The sequence below is a fragment of the Pipistrellus kuhlii genome, unplaced genomic scaffold (assembly GCF_014108245.1).
Source record: "Pipistrellus kuhlii isolate mPipKuh1 unplaced genomic scaffold, mPipKuh1.p scaffold_m20_p_11, whole genome shotgun sequence".
Taxonomy (NCBI): Eukaryota; Metazoa; Chordata; class Mammalia; order Chiroptera; family Vespertilionidae; genus Pipistrellus; species Pipistrellus kuhlii.
In genome coordinates this window covers 42,412,515-42,432,766 of record NW_023425416.1, presented here as the reverse complement: position 1 = coordinate 42,432,766, position 20,252 = coordinate 42,412,515, and the positions used below count along the sequence as shown (strand labels likewise).

General features: G+C 34.7%; 1 protein-coding gene across 5 annotated transcripts in view; it reads right to left on the bottom strand.

Annotated features, from left to right (window-relative positions):
* LOC118715459 (programmed cell death 6 interacting protein) overlaps positions 1-20,252 on the bottom strand; it is a 45,926-nt gene that overhangs the window by 14,936 nt on the left and 10,738 nt on the right. For 3 of the 5 annotated variants that reach the window (XR_004986900.2, XM_036431776.2, XM_036431774.2), the window contains exons 3-11: positions 19,738-19,807; positions 15,130-15,257; positions 12,917-13,070; positions 11,502-11,602; positions 8,536-8,667; positions 6,786-7,008; positions 5,215-5,338; positions 3,089-3,266; positions 745-856 (exon numbers count right to left, since the gene is read on the bottom strand). Coding sequence is in view for 4 of the 5 variants with exons in the window: in XM_036431776.2 (XP_036287669.1) it covers positions 745-856; positions 3,089-3,266; positions 5,215-5,338; positions 6,786-7,008; positions 8,536-8,667; positions 11,502-11,602; positions 12,917-13,070; positions 15,130-15,257; positions 19,738-19,807 (1,222 nt within the window). In the remaining variant the exon portion in view is untranslated. The remainder of the gene's footprint in view (positions 1-744; positions 857-3,088; positions 3,267-5,214; positions 5,339-6,785; positions 7,009-8,535; positions 8,668-11,501; positions 11,603-12,916; positions 13,071-15,129; positions 15,258-19,737; positions 19,808-20,252) is intronic. The other 2 variants (XM_036431775.2, XM_045579362.1) reach the window with 2 other exon arrangements.

The window sequence follows — 20,252 nt, the reverse complement described above, 5'->3', positions numbered from 1 at the left end:
ATTCACTCAATAATGGAAATTCAGTTCCTGTAGTGTTTGCATTTTTATTTTTGAAAAACCAACTATAAAGCAAAAGCACAGTTATACCTTAAATAATTTGTGATCACTGTCCACCAAATAAAAAGCTATTTGACTAATCTTTTCCCACAGCTCATGAATATAGAAAAAAAATCATTCATCCCCTAAATTGTCACAACTTATTTAAAAAGTATTCTCTTTCAAAGGATCACTGCTTCAACTTGACTTACATAATAGCAGATATATTTTTAGAGAAATCTCATTAGCAGTAATTACTTTTACAGAGATAAACAAAATAATTCTCTAACTACCATGAAGACATCATTTACCTTAACAAAAAGTTTTCAAAATAACTAAAGTTTTCAAAATAAAAACTTGACTTCAAATTAACTGTTAAAAATCACCTTTTACCATCCAGGATTCAAGTAAAATGAAATTATAAAACAATACATATAATATGATCTCGCTTAAGTTAATAAAATATGCACATGGCTGGAACATTTTAATTTTCACTTTATACCCTTATCAGAAATCTGAATTTCTTATAATGAATATGAGTTATCTTTGCTATATTTTTAATCACTGAAGAAAAACACCTGGGTTATATAATAATAGCAACAGCTGCAGTAAAAACAGGCTTACAATTGAGCCTAATTTAATCAAGCAAAATGTGGATTCAAATTGAGACTTTCTTAATTTGAAGGTCAAATTAATACACATTTTTACCTGCTCTTAAAGGCTTATAGAGTTCGTTGGATGCTGTCCTTTGCCAGCGTTCCTTGAATTTTGATCTTAAATCATTGTCAGTTGCTTCTTCTTCATCCAACAATCTTAATGACTTTTAAAAAGAAAGAAAAGCAACAATGGATATCATTTCTGGTATAAAAAGCTAAATATTTTTTAAATGATCATACTCCAAGTACACGAAAATTAGTGAAATGGAACTATTCTTATATTACTGGTTAGAATATAAATTGGCACAACAATCTTTGTTGCAGAAATTCATGTTACAATGTATTTAATAAAAAAAATCTTGTAAAAGGGCTAGGTGAGCCATTACTTTACTCAGTAAAATTAAAACGGAAGAATAAGTAAGGGTTTTTGTACATCCATATACCAAGACTACTTTAAACAAAGAATATTTTTAAGATAAAAATAAATAGAAAGCTTTTGGACCTTAGAAGCCATAAACAAAACAAAGAGAAAACTGATTACCTATACGAAATAAGATTTAGACTTCTATCCCAAAACTATTGTTCACACACTAAATACTTACATGTAAAAAATGTCTTTTTAATGCATAGCTGAAAAGACAAGATAGTAAAGTGCCAGAAACACAAGATAATAATTTACCAGTAGAAAAAAGTGTTAGAGCCAATGGTATTTGCTAATTCCTGACAGCTTAGAGCAGAAGTCTGCAAACTCTTCTGTCAAACACTACAGTAAATATTTTAGGCTTTGAGGCCCACAGTCTCTATCCCATATTCTTCTTTTTCTTTTTTTTGCAACCCTCTTAAAATGGTAAAATAAATAAATAAATAAATCATCCTTCATTAGTGAACCTTACAAAACATACAAGCCAGAATTAGCCACTATCCTTAGTTTGCCAGCTACGTATAATAGTTCACTACTAGCTTAGAGTGTGAATTTAAAGAACACGAGTAGACACAAGAAACATCAGTGAAGACCCGGCATGGCTCAGTGGTTGAGCGTCAATCTCTGGACCACAAGGTCAGAGTCTGATTCCCAGGCAGAGCATATGCCCGGGGTGTGAGCTTGATCCTCAGTGTGGGATATGCAGGAGGCAACTTGTCAATGAGTCTCTCTCATCAATGATATTTCTCTCTCACACTCTTCCTTTCCTTGTTCAGTATCAGTTATATCATATCACTTACATTATCATCACCACAGTAATATAATAGCAAAAGTAGAAATAACTATACTTTATTAAGCACATATATACTGTGTGTCCCATAGGCTAGGCATGTCACTATTTTAGTTTAGCCCCTCTTTTAAATAAGCCTAGGAGGTCAATATTCTCATCCTTCAAGGTTCACACCATCATAAGTACTAAAGTACTTTGGCCCTGCCCCAAAGTACTTGGAAATGATGAAAATACAATATCCTCTGAAAGTTAACTGAAAAATCAGAACATCAGGGATGAAAGCATTGATAACAAAAGTCATGTGAGAGAGATGTGACTCCTTAATCAATAAAAAATTTGGGGGGGGGGGGGGAATAAATATTAACCAGAAAGAAAGGGAATATAACCAGCTTGAATATAATTATAGCTGAAGAAAAAAATTTACCAATTAAAGAGTTAAAGGCACAATAAAGGGAGAATAACATTGGCAAACTGTTGGCTTTTGCCAGAAAACTTTAGTGTTCCATTCCTATTGATAAAATGCCCTCTCTACTGGAAAATGGATACAGTGGATTTATAAAACATTTGATGACCTAACTTTCTTTAACTCCATGTTCACTAAGAAATCCAATCTATATATATTATCAATATATATATATCAATATATAAAAGATTAATATGCAAAGTGTCCCCGCAGGAGTTCAACCGGGAGACCAGGAGTTCTATTGTTCACTATGATGTGCGCTGACCACCAGGAAATAGTGCAGAACAAAGGAAGGCCCTGGCCAGCAGCCAGCAGCCAGCAATTCCCAATCGGCCCTGATCACTGACTGGCCAGGCCTAGGGATCCTACCCATGCATGAATTTTGTGCACCGGGCCTCTAGTCTTTAATATTAAAAAGTCATTAATTATAAAAACTTTGAGCAATTTCTGTGATAGTAACTTCTCATAGTATACTAATATTAAACAATGGTCATATGTTTCATTAATGTCCATTTACATACCCTTACAGATATGAATGAACCTATTCTCACTCAATTGAAATTCTTTCTGAGGCTGAAGGACAAGCTCTAGCCCACATTAAATTCACCACAATGATGAGCACCTTCCTGTAAAACCAAACAGGAAAAAGCCTCCAGTACTAATCCTTGCTGGACAACAAGGAGTCAAACTATTTTATTTGAAAGGCAAACCTCAAAACATACCTCATCTAAGATTTCTCTATTTCTTTGTAGTAGTTCAGGTAGCTCTTTGATCAACTGATCTACAGTCTGGATGCCACCCTGTTCAATCACAGATGTGGACTTAGTCAATATAGACTGAGGTACGGTATCTCCAGATACATCTTCAATTGCTGCTGGAAGATTAAGAGATGCTAACACCCTGAAAAAATGAAATACTATGTTACATAGAGGTCTAAACCACCTTAAAACATTAATCTCTTATATCCAAGTCAAAAGCAATAGTTACCATCCCAAAAGTAGATAAGCCTTATCAACAGAAAAATAAAGGAAAAGAAAAAAAATAGGTGATTGAGAAAATTAAAACAAAATAATTAAAGAATTATTTAAATTCAGAGTTAGAAATTAAAAGCCAAAAAGTAAGATATATACATTAAAATATACTAAATACCTTTGGTTGATAGTTATAACTTAGCTTCTTTCAGTCTAAGTAATTATAAGTTAAAAAATCTATCTTAAAAGCTATAATCTTTTTATTATACTCCTGATTGTTATATTGTCACTGACAAATCAGAATACATAAGTTATAATTTCATATCACCTAGGCAAAATGTAGAGAGAACATAGTTGACCTAAGTATTAATTATAGAATCTTCATCTGTTCTCCGTTTATAACACAGTAACAATTATTCTGTTATTTCATTTATATAATAAAGGGAATGTTAAACTTATGTTTTTCTTGCTAGAAAAAGAAAAATGAGGTCAAAATCCATACATTCATTAAAATAAAAACATGAAAAAGCAAACAACTAGGAGAAAATATTCTTAATTACATACATCTGACAAAGGACTTGCTTCTAAAATATGTAGAGTTCATCAAAGATTAATAAGAAGAAAAACTCAGTCTTAAAAATTAGCAAAATATGTCAATGGACACATCACAAAAGATATTATGAATGGCTAATAAACACATAAAAAGTTGCTCAACATCTTTATTAATCAGGGGAATGAAAAGTCACGAGACACTAGTACACAATCTAAAATGTCTAAAATTAAAAATATTTAAAAAAAAAAAAAAAAAAGATTGACAATACCAACTGCTGATGAGGATCCAGAGCAACATTTCTCAAACAGTGCATGTGGGAATATAAACTGGAACCACCACTTTGGAAAATAATCTATTCGTTTCATATGAAGTTAAACATACACTAACCATACAATTAATCTATTTTATTTACTCAAGAGAAATAAAAGATGTCAACACAAAGACCTGTTGATGTTTACCGCATCAACAATCTAAAATGTCCATCCTCAGGTGAAAGAATAAACAGACTGACATTTGACCATAAAATGAAATACTGTTCAGAAATAAAAAAGATCAAAGTGATATCCACAACATATATGAATCTCAAAAACATTATGCTAAGTGTAAGATACGCAACACACATTTTGATTATATACTATAGGTGCTTATCTATACTGTAGGTATTACTTATGTAATAATACTGTACTACACTATGTACTATAAAATGCATACTCCACATGTTATAATGATTACATTTACATTAAATTATATAAAAAGAAAAATTATAATGACAGGGAGTGCTATAGACAGTGGCTAGGGGTCAGGGGAAGAGAAACTAAAGGGAAAGAAAGAGGAATGAGGGTGTATTTAGGGTGAAGGAAATGTTTTTTGTCTTGATCATGGAAATGATGATGGTTACAAGGGTATTCACATTTACCAATAGAAATGAACTATACATTTAAAATGGATGTACTTCACTGAATTAAAATTATACTTAAAGAGTTTTTTAAAAACAATGAATCTATCAGAAACAAAACCGGTTCAGAGTACTCAATATACTCATTATCTTAACTTAAAAAATTCATTTCTACTTCTCATTTCCCTCAAATAAATACAAATTAGTGGTCAAACATTTTCACTTTGTTTCAGTAATTAAGTTTCTTTCAACTAGTAGGGCTTAATAACTATAGTCCCCAAGAAATGTGTGTTTATTTGCTATTTCACTTATCTTTGACATTCAGTTCCAAGGTCAGAAAGTAAAATGTACATAAACTATTTAAAGGACAATCAAACAGAAAACACTGGAAGCTTAGATATAAATTTATGAAAGGTAAGTTCTACCTACCCATTTGCCAAATTGGTTGCTTCTCTCATTTGAGCAATTGACCTGTTAACTAAATCAGCTTTCCTCTGGTTATAGGCAGCCAAAGCCTGCTGCACTGACACAGGAACCATTTTCTCAAATAGATCTGCAATTAAAAATGGAAATGTCAACACAATTTTGAGACAAAACTCAAATTATATAGTGAATGTTCGTATTTCCTTTCCAATGTTTATATAAAAAGTCTACAAATACTTAAAGGCAAAACTAAATCACTACTGAAAGTACAATGATGGGCAATAACAATGAAAGCTTTTTCTCTGAACTTAAATTTCTTACCTTTTAGATGTGTGTCACTGAACTAAAGGAATCTTTGGTAAAGAAGAGCTAATCATAGAAAACACTTCACTTGTTTTGGTCTACTGTGTGATGGTTCAATTTCCAGCTCTATCACTTTCTAACTATGCAACCTTGGACAAGGTAATCACTGTGCATCAGTATCCTCATCAGTCATGTGGGGATAATAAAAGTAGCTCATAGGATTGTTGTGAAAAATAAATGAGCTAATATTTGTAAAGTGCTTAAAAGAGTTCCTTGGCACATGGTAAACACTTTGTGTTTGTTAAATAAAAATAGGTAAAATAATCACCCTTTCCCAATAACTTAGAATATTATCTTTAGGATCTCAGCTACCAAACACTGTATATACCTACAATACCCAAGCATACTGTAATGTATTTATCTGATCCAATCATTATTTTTAAGAGACTCCAAAACTTGATAGGTTTGAAGTTATATTTATGAATATTTATTTTTAATGGCAGAATCTTCAATAATATAACAAATGTTAAAATGACAACTGCTTAAAGTTTTTATCATTACTCAAATGCAGTTTCAAGTTTTCTGACTCTGTTGTGTACTTTACATATCCTTCATTGACATCTTTTCCATTTAAAAATTGCCCTATTGCCGGGTCCGGTTTGGCTCAATGGATAGAGCATCGGCTTGGGGACTGAAGGGTCCCGGGTTCGATTCCAGTCAAGGGCACGTACCTTGGTTGCGGGCACATCCCCGGTACGGCGTGTGCAAGAGGCAGTTGATCAATGATTCTCTCTCATCAATGTTTCTAACTCTCTATCTCTCTCCCTTCCTCTCTGTATAAAATCAATAAAATATATATTTTTTTAAAAATTTGCCCTTGCCAAAGCCGGTTTGGCTCAGTGGAAGAGCGTCGGTCTGCGGACTGAAAGGTCTCAGGTTCGATTCCGGCCAAGGGCATGTACCTTGGTTGCGGGCACATCCCCAGTAGGGGGTGTGCAAGAGGCAGCCAGTCGATGTTTCTCTATCATCAACGTTTTTAGCTCTCTCTCTCTCTCCCTTTCTCTCTGTTAAAAATCAATAAAATATATATATTTTTAAAAATTTGCCCTGTAGATATAATAATTTTTATTGTCATATTCATTTTGAACAATCTGAATGCAAAGTATATTCAGAGCATACAATAGCAACTTTGTGATTTTAGGCTACTAAAAAAAAACAGATTAAACTGGAGAAAAGATGAGTAAGATTAAACTACAACTGAATTCTTGACATACCAGTGAATTTCTGGCTAATGGGTACATTGACTGGGGTAGATTTCACAAGTGTGGCTTTGCCAATAGGATCTAGATCTTTGAGGTCTGGAACTCGATCGTGATATATGAAGTCATTATCCTTCTTTGCTGCAGTAAGGGCACGGTTGATTTTGTCTGAAAAATCCTTCACGTTGACATATTCATCATAGCGAGATGCCACTGTTTTAATCAATTCTGCTGCATGCTAAAAAGAAAATGTTACAAAATAATAATAATGTTTATTTTTCTCAACCAAGCATTGGTTTCTTTTTTAAATAAAGGAGAAAAAAAAACCTAATTTGAGATTTTGAATTTTCAGCAATGTGGTCAACAGAGTAACCTAGAAATTCTCTCTTCACAAATTACCCCAAAATTTAAGAATACATAGCAGACATCCCTTTAAACACGTGTGAATTACCAAGAAAATAAAGGAAACCTATGGACCAGTAAGTATAACCTGGCATTGAGAATCTAAATAACAGTGATCAAAATTGATTCCTAGACAAATGAGATGTTTGTTAATCTCGGTTTTGTAAAAAAAAAAAAAAAAAAAAAAAAAAAGCCGAAGCCGGTTTGGCTCAGTGGTAGAGCGTCGGTCTGCGGACTGAGGAGTCCCAGGTTCGATTCCGGTCAAGGGCATGTACATTGGTTGCTGGCACATCCCTGGTAGTGGGTGTGCAAAAGGCAGCTGGTCGATGTTTCTCTCTCATCGACGTTTCTAGCTCTCTATCTCTCTCCCTTCCTCCTCTCTGTGAAATATCAATAAAATATATTAAAAAAGAAGAAGAAGTATGCTTTTCTCTGATTGTGTCACTGTGGGTTATAATAACAGCATACATTTTATTTTTTATAAGTCTGGGTTTCTTTTTTCATGAAAAGACTAATTTGTGCGAACTTCCTAAATGATACTCGCATAGTACCTTCTAATATCCAGGCCATTTAAAATTTCCTTATCTTCTTATCCTCTGCTTACCAATACTCAAAAATACAAGCAACTAATAAACAGCCCTTATTCCTGCTGAAAAGTTGCCCAGATGTCACAGCAAGTTTCTGACAACCCCAATGCCTACCATATAGATACAACTGCATAGAAAGTACTCTGCTTTTTACAGATGTACTTATATTACCACTGTCCTTCTCAAGCTCAATTTATATGCTCCAAGGCTAGGCACTGTACAATCCTTTCTGGAGTCTGGTAATTAATTTAGAACATTTTATATTAAAATAAGTATGGTAAATTTTGCATGAAATTTTTTAGGGTTTATTTTTTGTTGTTTTGTTTTTGCATGAATTTAAATAAAATATGAGATTTTTAAAAAGCATGCAGCAGGTAAAGCTTATAAAAGCACTTGTCTCCATTGATGGGGCAATGAGTAGGAATGGTTTTCGTGAGCAAACTTGGGAATTTCATTAAGAAAGAAAAATGGCCCTAACCAGTTTGTCTCAGTGGATAAAGCATCGGCCTACAGACTGAAGGGTCCATGTTCAATTCTGGTCAAGGGCATGTACCTTGCGGACACATCCCCAGTAGAGGGGTGCGCAGGAGGCAGCTGATTAATGTTTCTCCCTCATCAATGTTTCTAACTCTCTCTCTCTCTTCCTGACTGTAAAAAATCAATAAAATGTATTTTTTTTAAAACACAGAGATTAAAAAAAAAAATACTGTCCTTATAAAAAAAGAAAAGAAAAATGGAGATCCAAGTTATTTAATATTTATTTCTAAGAGACTCGCCTGTAACCTTGCAATCTCTTCGCCAAATTTCTTCTGCTGTTTTGCCAGGATAGACTGATGGTACTCGGCATTGGCCTGCATGATACAGTGCTTGGCAGCCAACACAGGAAACACCTCCTGGAAATAAAAATACTGACCAGGGACGAGTCCAACCACACAAACCACCACAGACAACATGGGATGCAGGAAGAAAAAGGAAAAGGAGACAGAAATTAGAATTACCCCATTAATAGTTTAGAGATAGGTTAGTCAGGTGTAAACAGAGAAGACCACATGATTTTGCATGGGTTGAATTCAATCATTTGAATTTTTTTTCTTCCAATTAGAATGAAGGGGTGGGTTGTTGTTGTTTTTACTTTTAAGTGAAGTCAATTCAAATTTTTACAATTCTCTTTAATCGAGCCATGAAGTCAACATTTTGTTTACAAAGAAGAAAGGAAAGCATGCATTAGAAAGAGAAGTAGAACGGACAGCCCGAACAGCAAGCACAAGGCTTTAGAAGCTTCCTTATGAGCCCTTTTCCAGCCTTTAGAGTCAACTAAAACGATTACTCACATACACTAATGAAATTGCTCTATAGCTGACTGTTTCATGTTTAAGAGATAAAAGACAGTAAAAGTAAGTTCCCACTTATACTCATATCCTAAGACTTTTTAATAAAGATGATTTTTAGCCAAATAAAAATTCAGTATCATATAACAACTAACATTTCAATATCATATACCCAAAAACACATAGCAAACAGACAAATGATCTAAGGTTAATAACTAATATGATTCAGTATTATTCTGCCCTAATCTGCCTTAAAAAAAAAACACCTGCATTCAAAATTAATTGTAAAAGATCCAAAAACATAAACCTGGGAAGCAGTTATAAGGGTATCGGCTCTTCTAAAATGTCAAATCCTAGCCTGCAATCTTATTGTTTTTAGGCAGTACATGTCATATAAAATCTAATAACTATACTAGACAAGCACTGTGCAGACAATGAATAAATGAATGAATGAATGAATGAGAAAGACATTGAAAAACTGACATTATTACCTATGTCCTTTCCTGTCTACCAATGAATAATATTCTAGATTCCTGGATCATTATTTGTAGACATTTCAGTTTTACAATTAAAATATGAGATATCTGCCGAAACCGGTTTGGCTCAATGGATAGAGCGTCCGCTTGGGGACTGAAAGGTCCCGGATTCGATTCCGGTCAAGGGCATGTACCTTGGTTGCGGGCATATCCCGTGGGGGGAGTGCAAGAGGCAGCTGATCGATGACTCTCTCATCAATGTTTCTAACTCTCTATCTCTCTCCCTTCCTCACTGTACAAAATCAATAAAATATATTTTATAAATAAAAAATAAATAAATAAATAAATAAATAAATAAATAAATAAATAAATAAAATATGAGATATCTGCCGAAACCGGTTTGGCTCAACGGTAGAGCGTCAGTCTGCGGACTGAAAGGTCCCAGGTTCGATTCCGGTCAAGGGCATGTACATTGGTTGCAGGCACATCCCCGGTAGGGGGGTGTGCAAGAGGCAGCAGGTCAGTTTCTCTCTCATTGAAGTCTCTAACTCTCTGTCCCTCTCCCTTCCTCTCTGTAAGAAAAATCAATAAATATATTTAAAATAAATAAATAAATTAATTAATTAATTAATTAAATTAAATGAGGTATCTTATGAGCTTTATTAGAAAAAATGCAAAAATAAAGGACACCTAAATCTCAAACTGCACTCATGCCAGTTCTCAAAGTAAGGCTGGAGCAACTTTGTACTTAAACAGGAGTTTCGAGGAATTCCAGGAATGCTGCAAAGTAGTTTCCAAGTCTTCGTAGGTGACATTCTTCTCTCCATGACAAGACTGAACTAATGGCCCAACAGGATGTAACGGTACACGGGGCAGCTGAACATGAGGTCTTTCCGATGAAAAAGAGGTGAGAAGGGATCCCAAGTCTCTTTTTAAGAGGAATATTATTAATATCCAAGGGCAACTTTCCACTGATACCTTGGTGTATTTTAAATTTCTAGGAATCTTCACATTGGACATTTTCTGACTAAACTAACATGTTCTATAGATGAACTTATATGCTCTTTTTTACTCCACCACAAAACTGTCTGCAACTTCATACTTTTAAAAAATTCCTGAATGATTTATTAATAAACTCCGCTACGAGACCATGTGACAAATACCATGAGCTATCATACAGACAAAACTAATTCCTTTAACATTTCTGAAAAAGTAACTGAATTATATACCACATTTCACTCAATCTGTTTCCCTTCCTAACCATTCTAAATTTACCTGTTAGTCTAATAATCTGCTTTGTCCTTTCAAATGATCACACTGACCAGTCATTTCAAACGATCACACTCACATGCCACTTCAGAAAATTTTACATTAAAATAATACTTCCTGCAATAAATATGTGGTTTAGAGATGGTTGTTTTCCTTAGCTGTTCCAACAGCAGCCCAATTTTTTATTCCTGTTGACAAAATGCAATTCTAATAAAATTATTGGCGGAATTTGTTTCCTTTTCCTTTTTCTTTATGTCTGTTTTTGTACTTTTAGACTCATCTTTAAGAAAATGGGACGATAATTAAAAGTGTGAATAATCAACACGCTCAAGTATTCATGCTTGCTGTACCAAACCACCAATGAATCAGAAGTACACGATGCCCTTACTTGATAAAATTATTGGAGACAGATATTGAAATTTCCCAGGAAGGGATTTAGCTTTGGAAAAACAAGTTTAGTGAAGAGCAAAGGCAAAGGCATCCCCTCGACATAAAAAAAAGTTTCATGCAACTTAAATAAAAAAAAAAAATTCTACAAATATATTCTTTAAATGCCTTTCCTAAGTTTTCAAATCTTTATAAAACATAATTTTCAACTTGCTTCTTGTACACAGCATCCAAATATTTCCACATGCAAACAGCCAAGTGGGTATAAAAATGATAACTGACCTTAGGGAGAGTATCTTTATACTGACACTGCTTGAAAGCATCACCAAAATAATCTGCAGCCTGATTCGCCAATTTAGCTATGATGGCATCTTTCATTTTATCTGTAATAAAATATGAAATTGACCATTATAACTAAAGTGATCTGATATATCATGATTGTACATGTCTTTAAAAATCCTTATTGGGCCGAAACCGGTTTGGTTCAGTGGATAGAGCGTCGGCTTGCGGACTGAAAGGTCCCGGGTTCGATTCCGGGCAAGGGCATGTACTTTTGTTGCGGGCACATCCCCAGTGGGGGGTGTGCAAGAGGCAGCTGATCGATGTTTCTCTCTCATCGATGTTTCTCTCTATCCTCTCTCTTCCTCTCTGTAAAAAATCAATAAAATATATATTTTTTTTAAAATCCTTATTGGTGAAATCAATTCATCTGCATGAAATTTAATTATTTCTCAGGCAAATACAAAGAGTCAGAAAATAGTTCAGTGGCTGTCAGGAGGTAGGGGAGAGGGAATAGAGTGTGCTTGCCAGTGGGTATGAGGTTTCTTTTGGGGATAATGACAATGTCTTAAAATAAGACTGGCTACAGTCACAAAACTCTGACTATACTAAAAACCAATAAAGTATGTATTTTAAAAGGATGAATTTTACTATATAGGAATTCTATGTCATATGGATTCCACATGACTGTTTCCTTATTTTTAATTTCTCTGTACTTACATATTTAGCCTATTCCAATCTGTTATACTAAATTACATGCCTTGTAAGAATTAATCTTATTCCCTCATTCACAGAGCCAGGGATTCTGCTAGGCTCCATCTTGTCAGGTGATGTCGATGAAATGAGATCTCCTCAATCGTATTCTTCTCCACTAATGAATTTAAAATCAGTATGACTGCCCCTCCTCCATCCTTACCCCACAGCCAGAACAGACCACCAGGCATGTCCCACCTTATTTTCTTTAAAGACATTATCTCTCTTTACCTGAGCCAGTTAATTTCTTATTTATTATCTCCCCAACTCTAAAATATAAGTTTCCTGAAATAAGGAATCTTGGTTGTCTTCTAACTCTATTTACCTAGAGCTTAGAGCAGGGACTAGAACACAGAAAGTACTCAATAAATATTAGCTAAATGAATGCATTTTTGACATATTACAAACCTATGTAAACATTACTTCAGAGTTCAATGTTTTAAGGCAATAGCTAACTATCCATTTTATAAAAGATTGCAAATACAATTTACATTCTTAAATGTGCATTGTACCACCTTAAGTTCAAAAAAGGAAAGCTGAAAATTTTCAATAAAGCATGTTTCAAGTTCATGCTCTACAGTGAAAATGTTATATTTTAATCATCTTCTAATTTTAAAAACCTATCACTTATTTTCACATGCAACAAAATGACAAATTGGAATTACCTCTTGTGGCCTTTAAAAAAAAAACTTCTTGGGCCTGTGCCAGCATAATAAGGCTGAGGGTCCCAACAGTATCTGGAGATATGTCCACAGTAGGTTCCCGATTTAAGGCAGATAAAACCGTCTCTTTAATATGTAAAAAGGCACCACTAGCGAACTAGAGGGGGGGTGAAAAGAAAAGAATTTCTTTAGAATTTATAGGAACTCAGCAAGACTTAATTTTCTGTTAGACACAAAATTATTCTAAATGTTAACTCAGTTGAATACTTATTTAAATTTTATATTGTACAAAGTAGCTCTAAAACATCTGACCTACAGACAATAAGGGTATTTTTTCTAAAATACTATAGAATAACAAGAAATTTAACAAAGATAAAAAGTCACTTGTAACAAGAAAAATTATATTAACAGGACAAATTGAGTAAGCTTATTTTTAGATATACTTCCTCAAAACTAATATGAGAATAAAGGCAGGGATAAAATACTAAAATGTTTTTAGTACTGAATGCACTTGGTTTGGTCTCAAACAAATTCATTTCTCAAACAATTAAACATATATACTTAAGGAAGCCTCAAATAGTACAGATGCCTAGTCCTCTGAGGGACAGCATTACCATCCAATGCTAATGATTTCTATTTGACTCTCAGGGCTCCTTGGTGAAACACTGACCATCAGATTTGTCTTCTCAATTATATTTTTCTAAGATTAACACTGAAATCACTTTGCTCTCATGAAACAAATGATACTAGTAAAAAGAAAGAAGTCCGCCTGGGATTTAAAGGTTTTGTGGATTACACAGATAAAGCTATGCAGGATAACAAAAGGTTAACTGTTTCAAATGAAAATGATGCTTTCTGCAATCATGAAGTATCATAAAACTAGAGTACCTGCAGAGAGTGATCAGCTGACCCTGCCTAGTAAACAAACAGAATCACAGACTAGAACAGCAAAGAGTCCAGTCTCTCATTCACAGATACGGAACTGGAGGCCTACAGCAGTTAAAGAAGTTAGACAGGCTATGCAGCTCTTGGTGACAAGCAGCCTAGAAAAGAATCGAGTAGGTCTTGTCGTACAATTAGTTATCTTTCCATCACTAGGTGTCCTGCTGTGAAACACAGAAGTGACTCACAGAATGGAATGTGTCCTCAATAATTCAGAATGCCCTCTAAAAGCTCACATGCCAGCCAGTTAACAATTACAACTAATAGAAAACTAAATAGAAATTTACTTCATTACTGCATTTTAAAACATTTGCCATTTATGGCCTCAAAAAGAAAAGGTACATATGCATTATCTGATTGTATGGTAAGCAACAATCAGATAATGCATATGTTGCTTAAAGTGTGCTATCCTCTCACTTTTCTAAAACGGCATTCCTCACCTCTCCCCTAAACTTCAACAATGGGAAAAATCAGACTCCACCTCTGGGAGACACTGGAAGGACCATTTGGAATTCCATTAAATTTGGTTGGAATCAGGACACCTTGGAACTTCAATGCACCACTTTATTAACACTTCTGCCCTTAGTCTTCCTGTTTGTAAAATGAGAATGACATTATATAACATGCCTCACATGGTTTACCTGAGAGTCAAATAATGTATACGAAAAAACTCTGAAACTTATAAAGTAACATAAAGCATGAAAACAATTATAGATATTACCACTTAACAATAATCACTTATTGTTCTTTAAATTAAAACAAAAAAAATTAAAGCTGAATAAATAACAATTGCCACAAAAATCATATGCCTTATCAGTAAATATAGTATAGCATTACATATCTGACCACATTTAAATATGACCTCTCCACAAGTGTCAAAGTTAAACTTTTCTTGCTAAGAGGTCTTAAGTTTTGTGACTTGTGTGAAACTATACAAGTGTCTCACTATAAGAAAAAATATTAAAATAAAATGTACAAAAATTTTTAATGAGTTTATTTCATACATTTTATAATTTGAACCTAATTTATTGAGCCATTATGTGCCAGGCACTGTGCTAGGTGCTGGGTATACAATGGTGAGGAAAATGAGAAGTGGTTTATAGTATGTAGTTTATCTAAGAACCTCAAAAATATAAATCAATTCATTAAAAAATGTGCTACTTTCCAAGAAAATATCTGTGTATATAGAAATGTCTGTAAACCTAAATGCAAATTATTTTCAATTTAATCCAATTTAGTGTTGATCATTATGTAATAACTACTGTTCTGCATACCTGGTAATGCTTAGCAGCGATTTTCAATCCTTCATCATTATCCAGGTTCTGTTCTGCTGCAATTTGGCTAGCTAAGGCTGCACAATTGAACAACACACAGCTCTTTTCATATCCTAAGCTTGCAAGAGCTGTAAAAAATTGAGAAGGAAAATTTATCAGATTATTTTTTTCTAAAGAAAATTAATGTTTCAAAGAGAAATAATATCATTTCTATCCCATTGCCTCTCACAAAAACAAGTTTCCAGACCTGTTTTCTCATTCAGAGGCTCCCATATTGATTGCTGCCCTGCTAGACATTTATTTTCATAACAATATTCCCATTATCTAAAATTCAACAGATCAATATGTTATTCTTTCCTTCCCTGTATGTCCACACTGTTAGTAGTCAGATTCAAAATGAAAATTCATTTTCACATCATTTCTCACTTAAATTCAAATACATTATTTCTATTTTTCCATCACTTCTCTAAAAAGTATATCTTCCCACCACATTTAAACCAATTCCTCATTACTACAAACCTAAGCAAATGCCAGAACCTCCTAGCTGACCTTCCATGCCTCATTCCATTATTCCAATACATCTCAAAGACTAACAAATTATTCAATTATTTAAAATACAACTTTGATCAATAGTCTACAGGCCTCACATCCACTTAGCTACCATAAAAAATTTTTTGTTTTTTAATTTAAAAAAAAAACAGCCCGGCTGGTATGGTTCAGTGATTGAGGGGACAACCTATGAACCAGGAAATCACAGCTCTATTCCCAATCAGGGCACATGCTCCAGTTGCGGGCTAAATCCCAGTGTGGGGGGTGCGGAGGCAACCAATCAATGATTCTCTCTCACCATTGATATTTCTATCTCCCTCTCCCTTCCCAAGCTGTAGACTTTTATTTTGACACTAGAGGCCTGGTGCACAAAATTCATGGATAAGGTCCCTAGGCCTGGCCGGCAATCAGGGCCAATCAGGTTCCCCTCCTCCCTGCCTCTGTGCCTCCTCCTTCCCTCACTACCTGCTCATATAGCCACCTCTCACACAGCCACCACATGGTTCCCTGCCTCCCCACCTCCCTGTCTCCTCTTTCCCGCACTCCCTTAGCACCCCACTGTCGCCACTGGTCACCGCCATGTCCCATGGCACCCCCCTGGTGGTCAGCACACATCATAGCAAGCGATTCAACTCCCTGTCTCCCAGTTGAACTCCCAAGGTAACAATCTGCATATCAGCCTTTTATTATATAGGATTATTATATAGGATTTCTTATGTATAAAATACTGTGAAAACTTTTTTTCCTTATAACTAAATATTTTTTTTTTTTTCCTTTATGATCTCTCCTATCAGACCTAAACACAAATCAGGTGGTTTTTTAAAAAATAAATATTCAATTCTCCTTCCTTCAAATAGCTTTTTCTTAATATCCAACTCGTCCCTATTTTAACCTGTGCTCTTTATATATATATATATTTTTTTTTTTAATTGATTTCAGAGAGGAAGGAAGAGGGAGAGAGAGATAAAAACATCAATGAGAGAGAATCATTGATCAACTGCCTCCCGCACACCCCCTATTGGGGATCAAGTCCACAACCCCAGCATGTGCCCTGACTGGGAATCTAACTAAGACCTCCTGGTTCAGAGGTCGATGCTCAACCACTGAGCCACGCTGGCTGAGCTGTGCTCTTCTTTTTCACACAAAGCCTTTCAAAATGAAAACAGTTTGATTATATAGTTTTTCTAAAACTTAAAATAGTTTTTAAAAACTACAAAAGAAAATAAAAATCACCAAATATGTTACCCCTCCCAGAATTACCCACTGTTGATAAAAATGCAGCAGCTCTAACCTGTAACAGGCCTTTTACTCAATATTCCATGAAGATACCTTTAAATGTCAAATATATATTTACATTATCATTCTTAGAATGCAAAATTACACAATATTCTAATGAATGAATAACCCATGCTTTATTTAATCAAGACATTACTGCCGAAACCGGTCTGGCTCAGTGGATAGAGCGTCAGCCTGTGGACTGAAAGGTCTCAGGTTCGATTCCGGTCAAGGGCATGTATCTTGGTTGCGGGCACATCCCCAGTAGGAGGTGTGCAGGAGGCAGCTGATCCATGTTTCTCTCTCATCGATGTTTCTAACTCTTTATCCCTCTCCCTTCCTCTCTCTGTAAAAAAATCAATAAAATATATTAAAAAAAAAAAAAAGACATTACTAAAGGACATTTAACTCCAATATTTACCACTAGAAATACATTGATGAACTACTTCCTGCTTTATTTAAGCTTTTGTTTTTGCCTTCCACTTCCTCCAGGAACTTGGTTCATCATTGAACCTATCTTACTAATTATCATTTAGTTCTCTTACCATCTGCTCCTTATTCTCAACCTACAAATTTGCTTGTCTCAATATCACTAAAAATCCTTTTCTTGACCTTGCCTCTCTCTCAGCATCATGCTCCCTTTACTCTCAAATCTTTACCTCAAGTTTCCCAAAATAAACAACCCATAGCTGCTGTTTCCATTTCATTGCTTCTGGTCCAGCTCACAACCTGATGCAATTTGGCTACTGCGGCATGGCCCTAGCAAAACTTTTGTTGCCAAATCCAGTGACTTCTCCAACCTTACATGACTTGACCCCTACTATAATGACTGTCAATAATGCTCCAACCTGGATGAAAATCAAAGTCACCAAGAGATCTTTTCAAAGACACTGATTCCAGTGCCTCACCTTGAAATACCTTCCTATCACATCTGGCATTCTGTAACTTTACCTTTAAAGATATACCTGCATCTTTAATATTTCCCCCAGGTAATTCTACTGTGCAACCAGGCTCAGGAGCCACTGAACTACATGGTCGTTGAAACTTTCTGGCATTCAGGTCAATGTCTCTATTCTTCCCTGTTTCCCCTGAGATCTGAAAGCTTTTTCTCAGCCTCATTCTCAGGAATCTCTTCCACTATTTCCCCTGAATGTCGTATTCTCTAGATCTGGCTTTCACACTTTTCCCAATCTATACTCTACCAGAGGGGATAAATTTATTATCATATAATGGTAATTGTTCCCAAATCTACCTCTTTTGAGCTTGAAATCCATTATTTCCAAATGCCAAAGAAAAGTTTCCACCCCGACATAACACAGAAAACTCAAACTCAACTTACTTATTGAAAGGAATAAATCATCAGGTCAAATCAAGTTATAAATCTTAAGTAGCATCCATCCTTAATTTCTACTCTTCCTTTTAATAGTAGATCGTTTCATCTCTGAAATGTCTCTCAATCCACCCCTTCTCCTCTGACCCACATACACTTCTTGTCTAATTTCATCCATAATGACTCTCACAAGACTCTTAACTGGTCAGTTTTTCCCTAGTCTCTGAAGCTAGGCTTTCTGGACTCATATCTGGCTTCATTAAATCCCTGCCATATAACCTCAGAAGTCATTTAATCTTTCTAAATCAGTTTGCTCAGTTGTTAATAACAGTGCCTTTCCTCATTAGGCTCCTATAGAATTCAGTGCCTGGATGGAATATGTACTCAATAAATGTTAGCTATTAATATGTAAGAAGAGCCCTGGCCAGTTTGGCTCTGTGGATAGAGCATCAGTCTGCGGACTGAAGGGTCCCAGGTTCGATTCCAGTCAAGGGCACATGCCCGGGTTGCGGCTTGGTCCCCAGTGGGGGGTGTGCGGAAGGCAGCCGATCAATCATTCTCTCTCATCGTTGATGTTTCTGTCTCTCTCTCCCTCTCCCTTCCTATCTAAGATCAATAAAAATGTGTTTTTTTTTAAATATACAAAACGCACAAGTATACTATTTATAACTTCACAATCTTCTTTCCAATGTCTTCTCCTTCCATAACCCTCAACTCAACCTATGGTTTCAAGCCTTAACAATGTTTAGTATTATACTAACATGTATTGGATGTAATTTATAGTGAATAATACTGTTATGTAATAGTACATAGCATATATTCTATAATACATATGTAGTATATATAACATATATATGGTTATAAGTAATATTAACATTCATTGCAGCTCATATTTACTGAGCACTATTGTAAGGACTTTACATAAATTCACTCATTTAATCCACACCAAAACCCAATGAGATAAACAGTACTTCACAGTACTATTCCCTACTTCACACAGATGAGAAAATTAAGGCACAGAGAGGTTATATGCTGAGCTAGCAGATAAAAAAGCCTCACTCTTCTAAACTTTGATTAAAATGTTCTACCTATAATGATATTTTCTATCTGAAAAAACCAAATTCACCCTTCAAAGGCTAACTCAAACACTGCTTACTTTCAACAGACAGAATTAACTTCCTCATCCATGCTCCCCTTGTTCATTGGCTGATCAACTTTCTTCCCAATCAGTTTGAATACAACTGTCTTATTCACTTTTATAACTAGGACAGTGCCTGGCAAGGCATAGGCTCTCTACAAAATTTTTTAAATTCCATTAAAAGTTGATGTTGAAAAAAGAAAAGAAAATGTAAAAACGTTTCTTATTTTAAAAGAATCATTACAAGAGCAATTTTTAAAACCTAAAACGAAGTGTTTAGACTAAGTTTCCCATCATTTATTAAAAAATTACATACCCAACTTTACAGACCCTCCAAAAAGTGAGCCTTTATCAAAAGCATCTTTCCAGGTAAATGTCAAGCAGATCTTGATAAAAAGAAAACAGAAAATTATGTTACCTTCTTGAACCTCATTAATATTAAGTCTCTTTCAGAGAAAAATTCACAATAAGGAAAAAGACAAAAGTTTCAACATTATCTTCTCTAACCAATCAAGTCCTTTTCCTTTCTTAGTCATAAATTTTTTTTAAGTAAAATACTGGCACTAAGTTATTTCAATCGGTCACTCTGCTTCAGTAATTGTACACATATTGTCTTCTCCAAAACACACAATCTTATTCATCTTTATAAACACACAATGGATTGAGCAGAATATGAACTTAATTGTCAAATAAGCCAAGAGAAGCACAGGCAATAAAGTAAGTACTACAGGTTTCCCAGAAGATAAAATAAAAACTATTCTATGATGACAAAAGCAAGAGAATGTTTATCTTTGTTGGATGGCATAAGATAATTTACTTCTTGATTTGAGT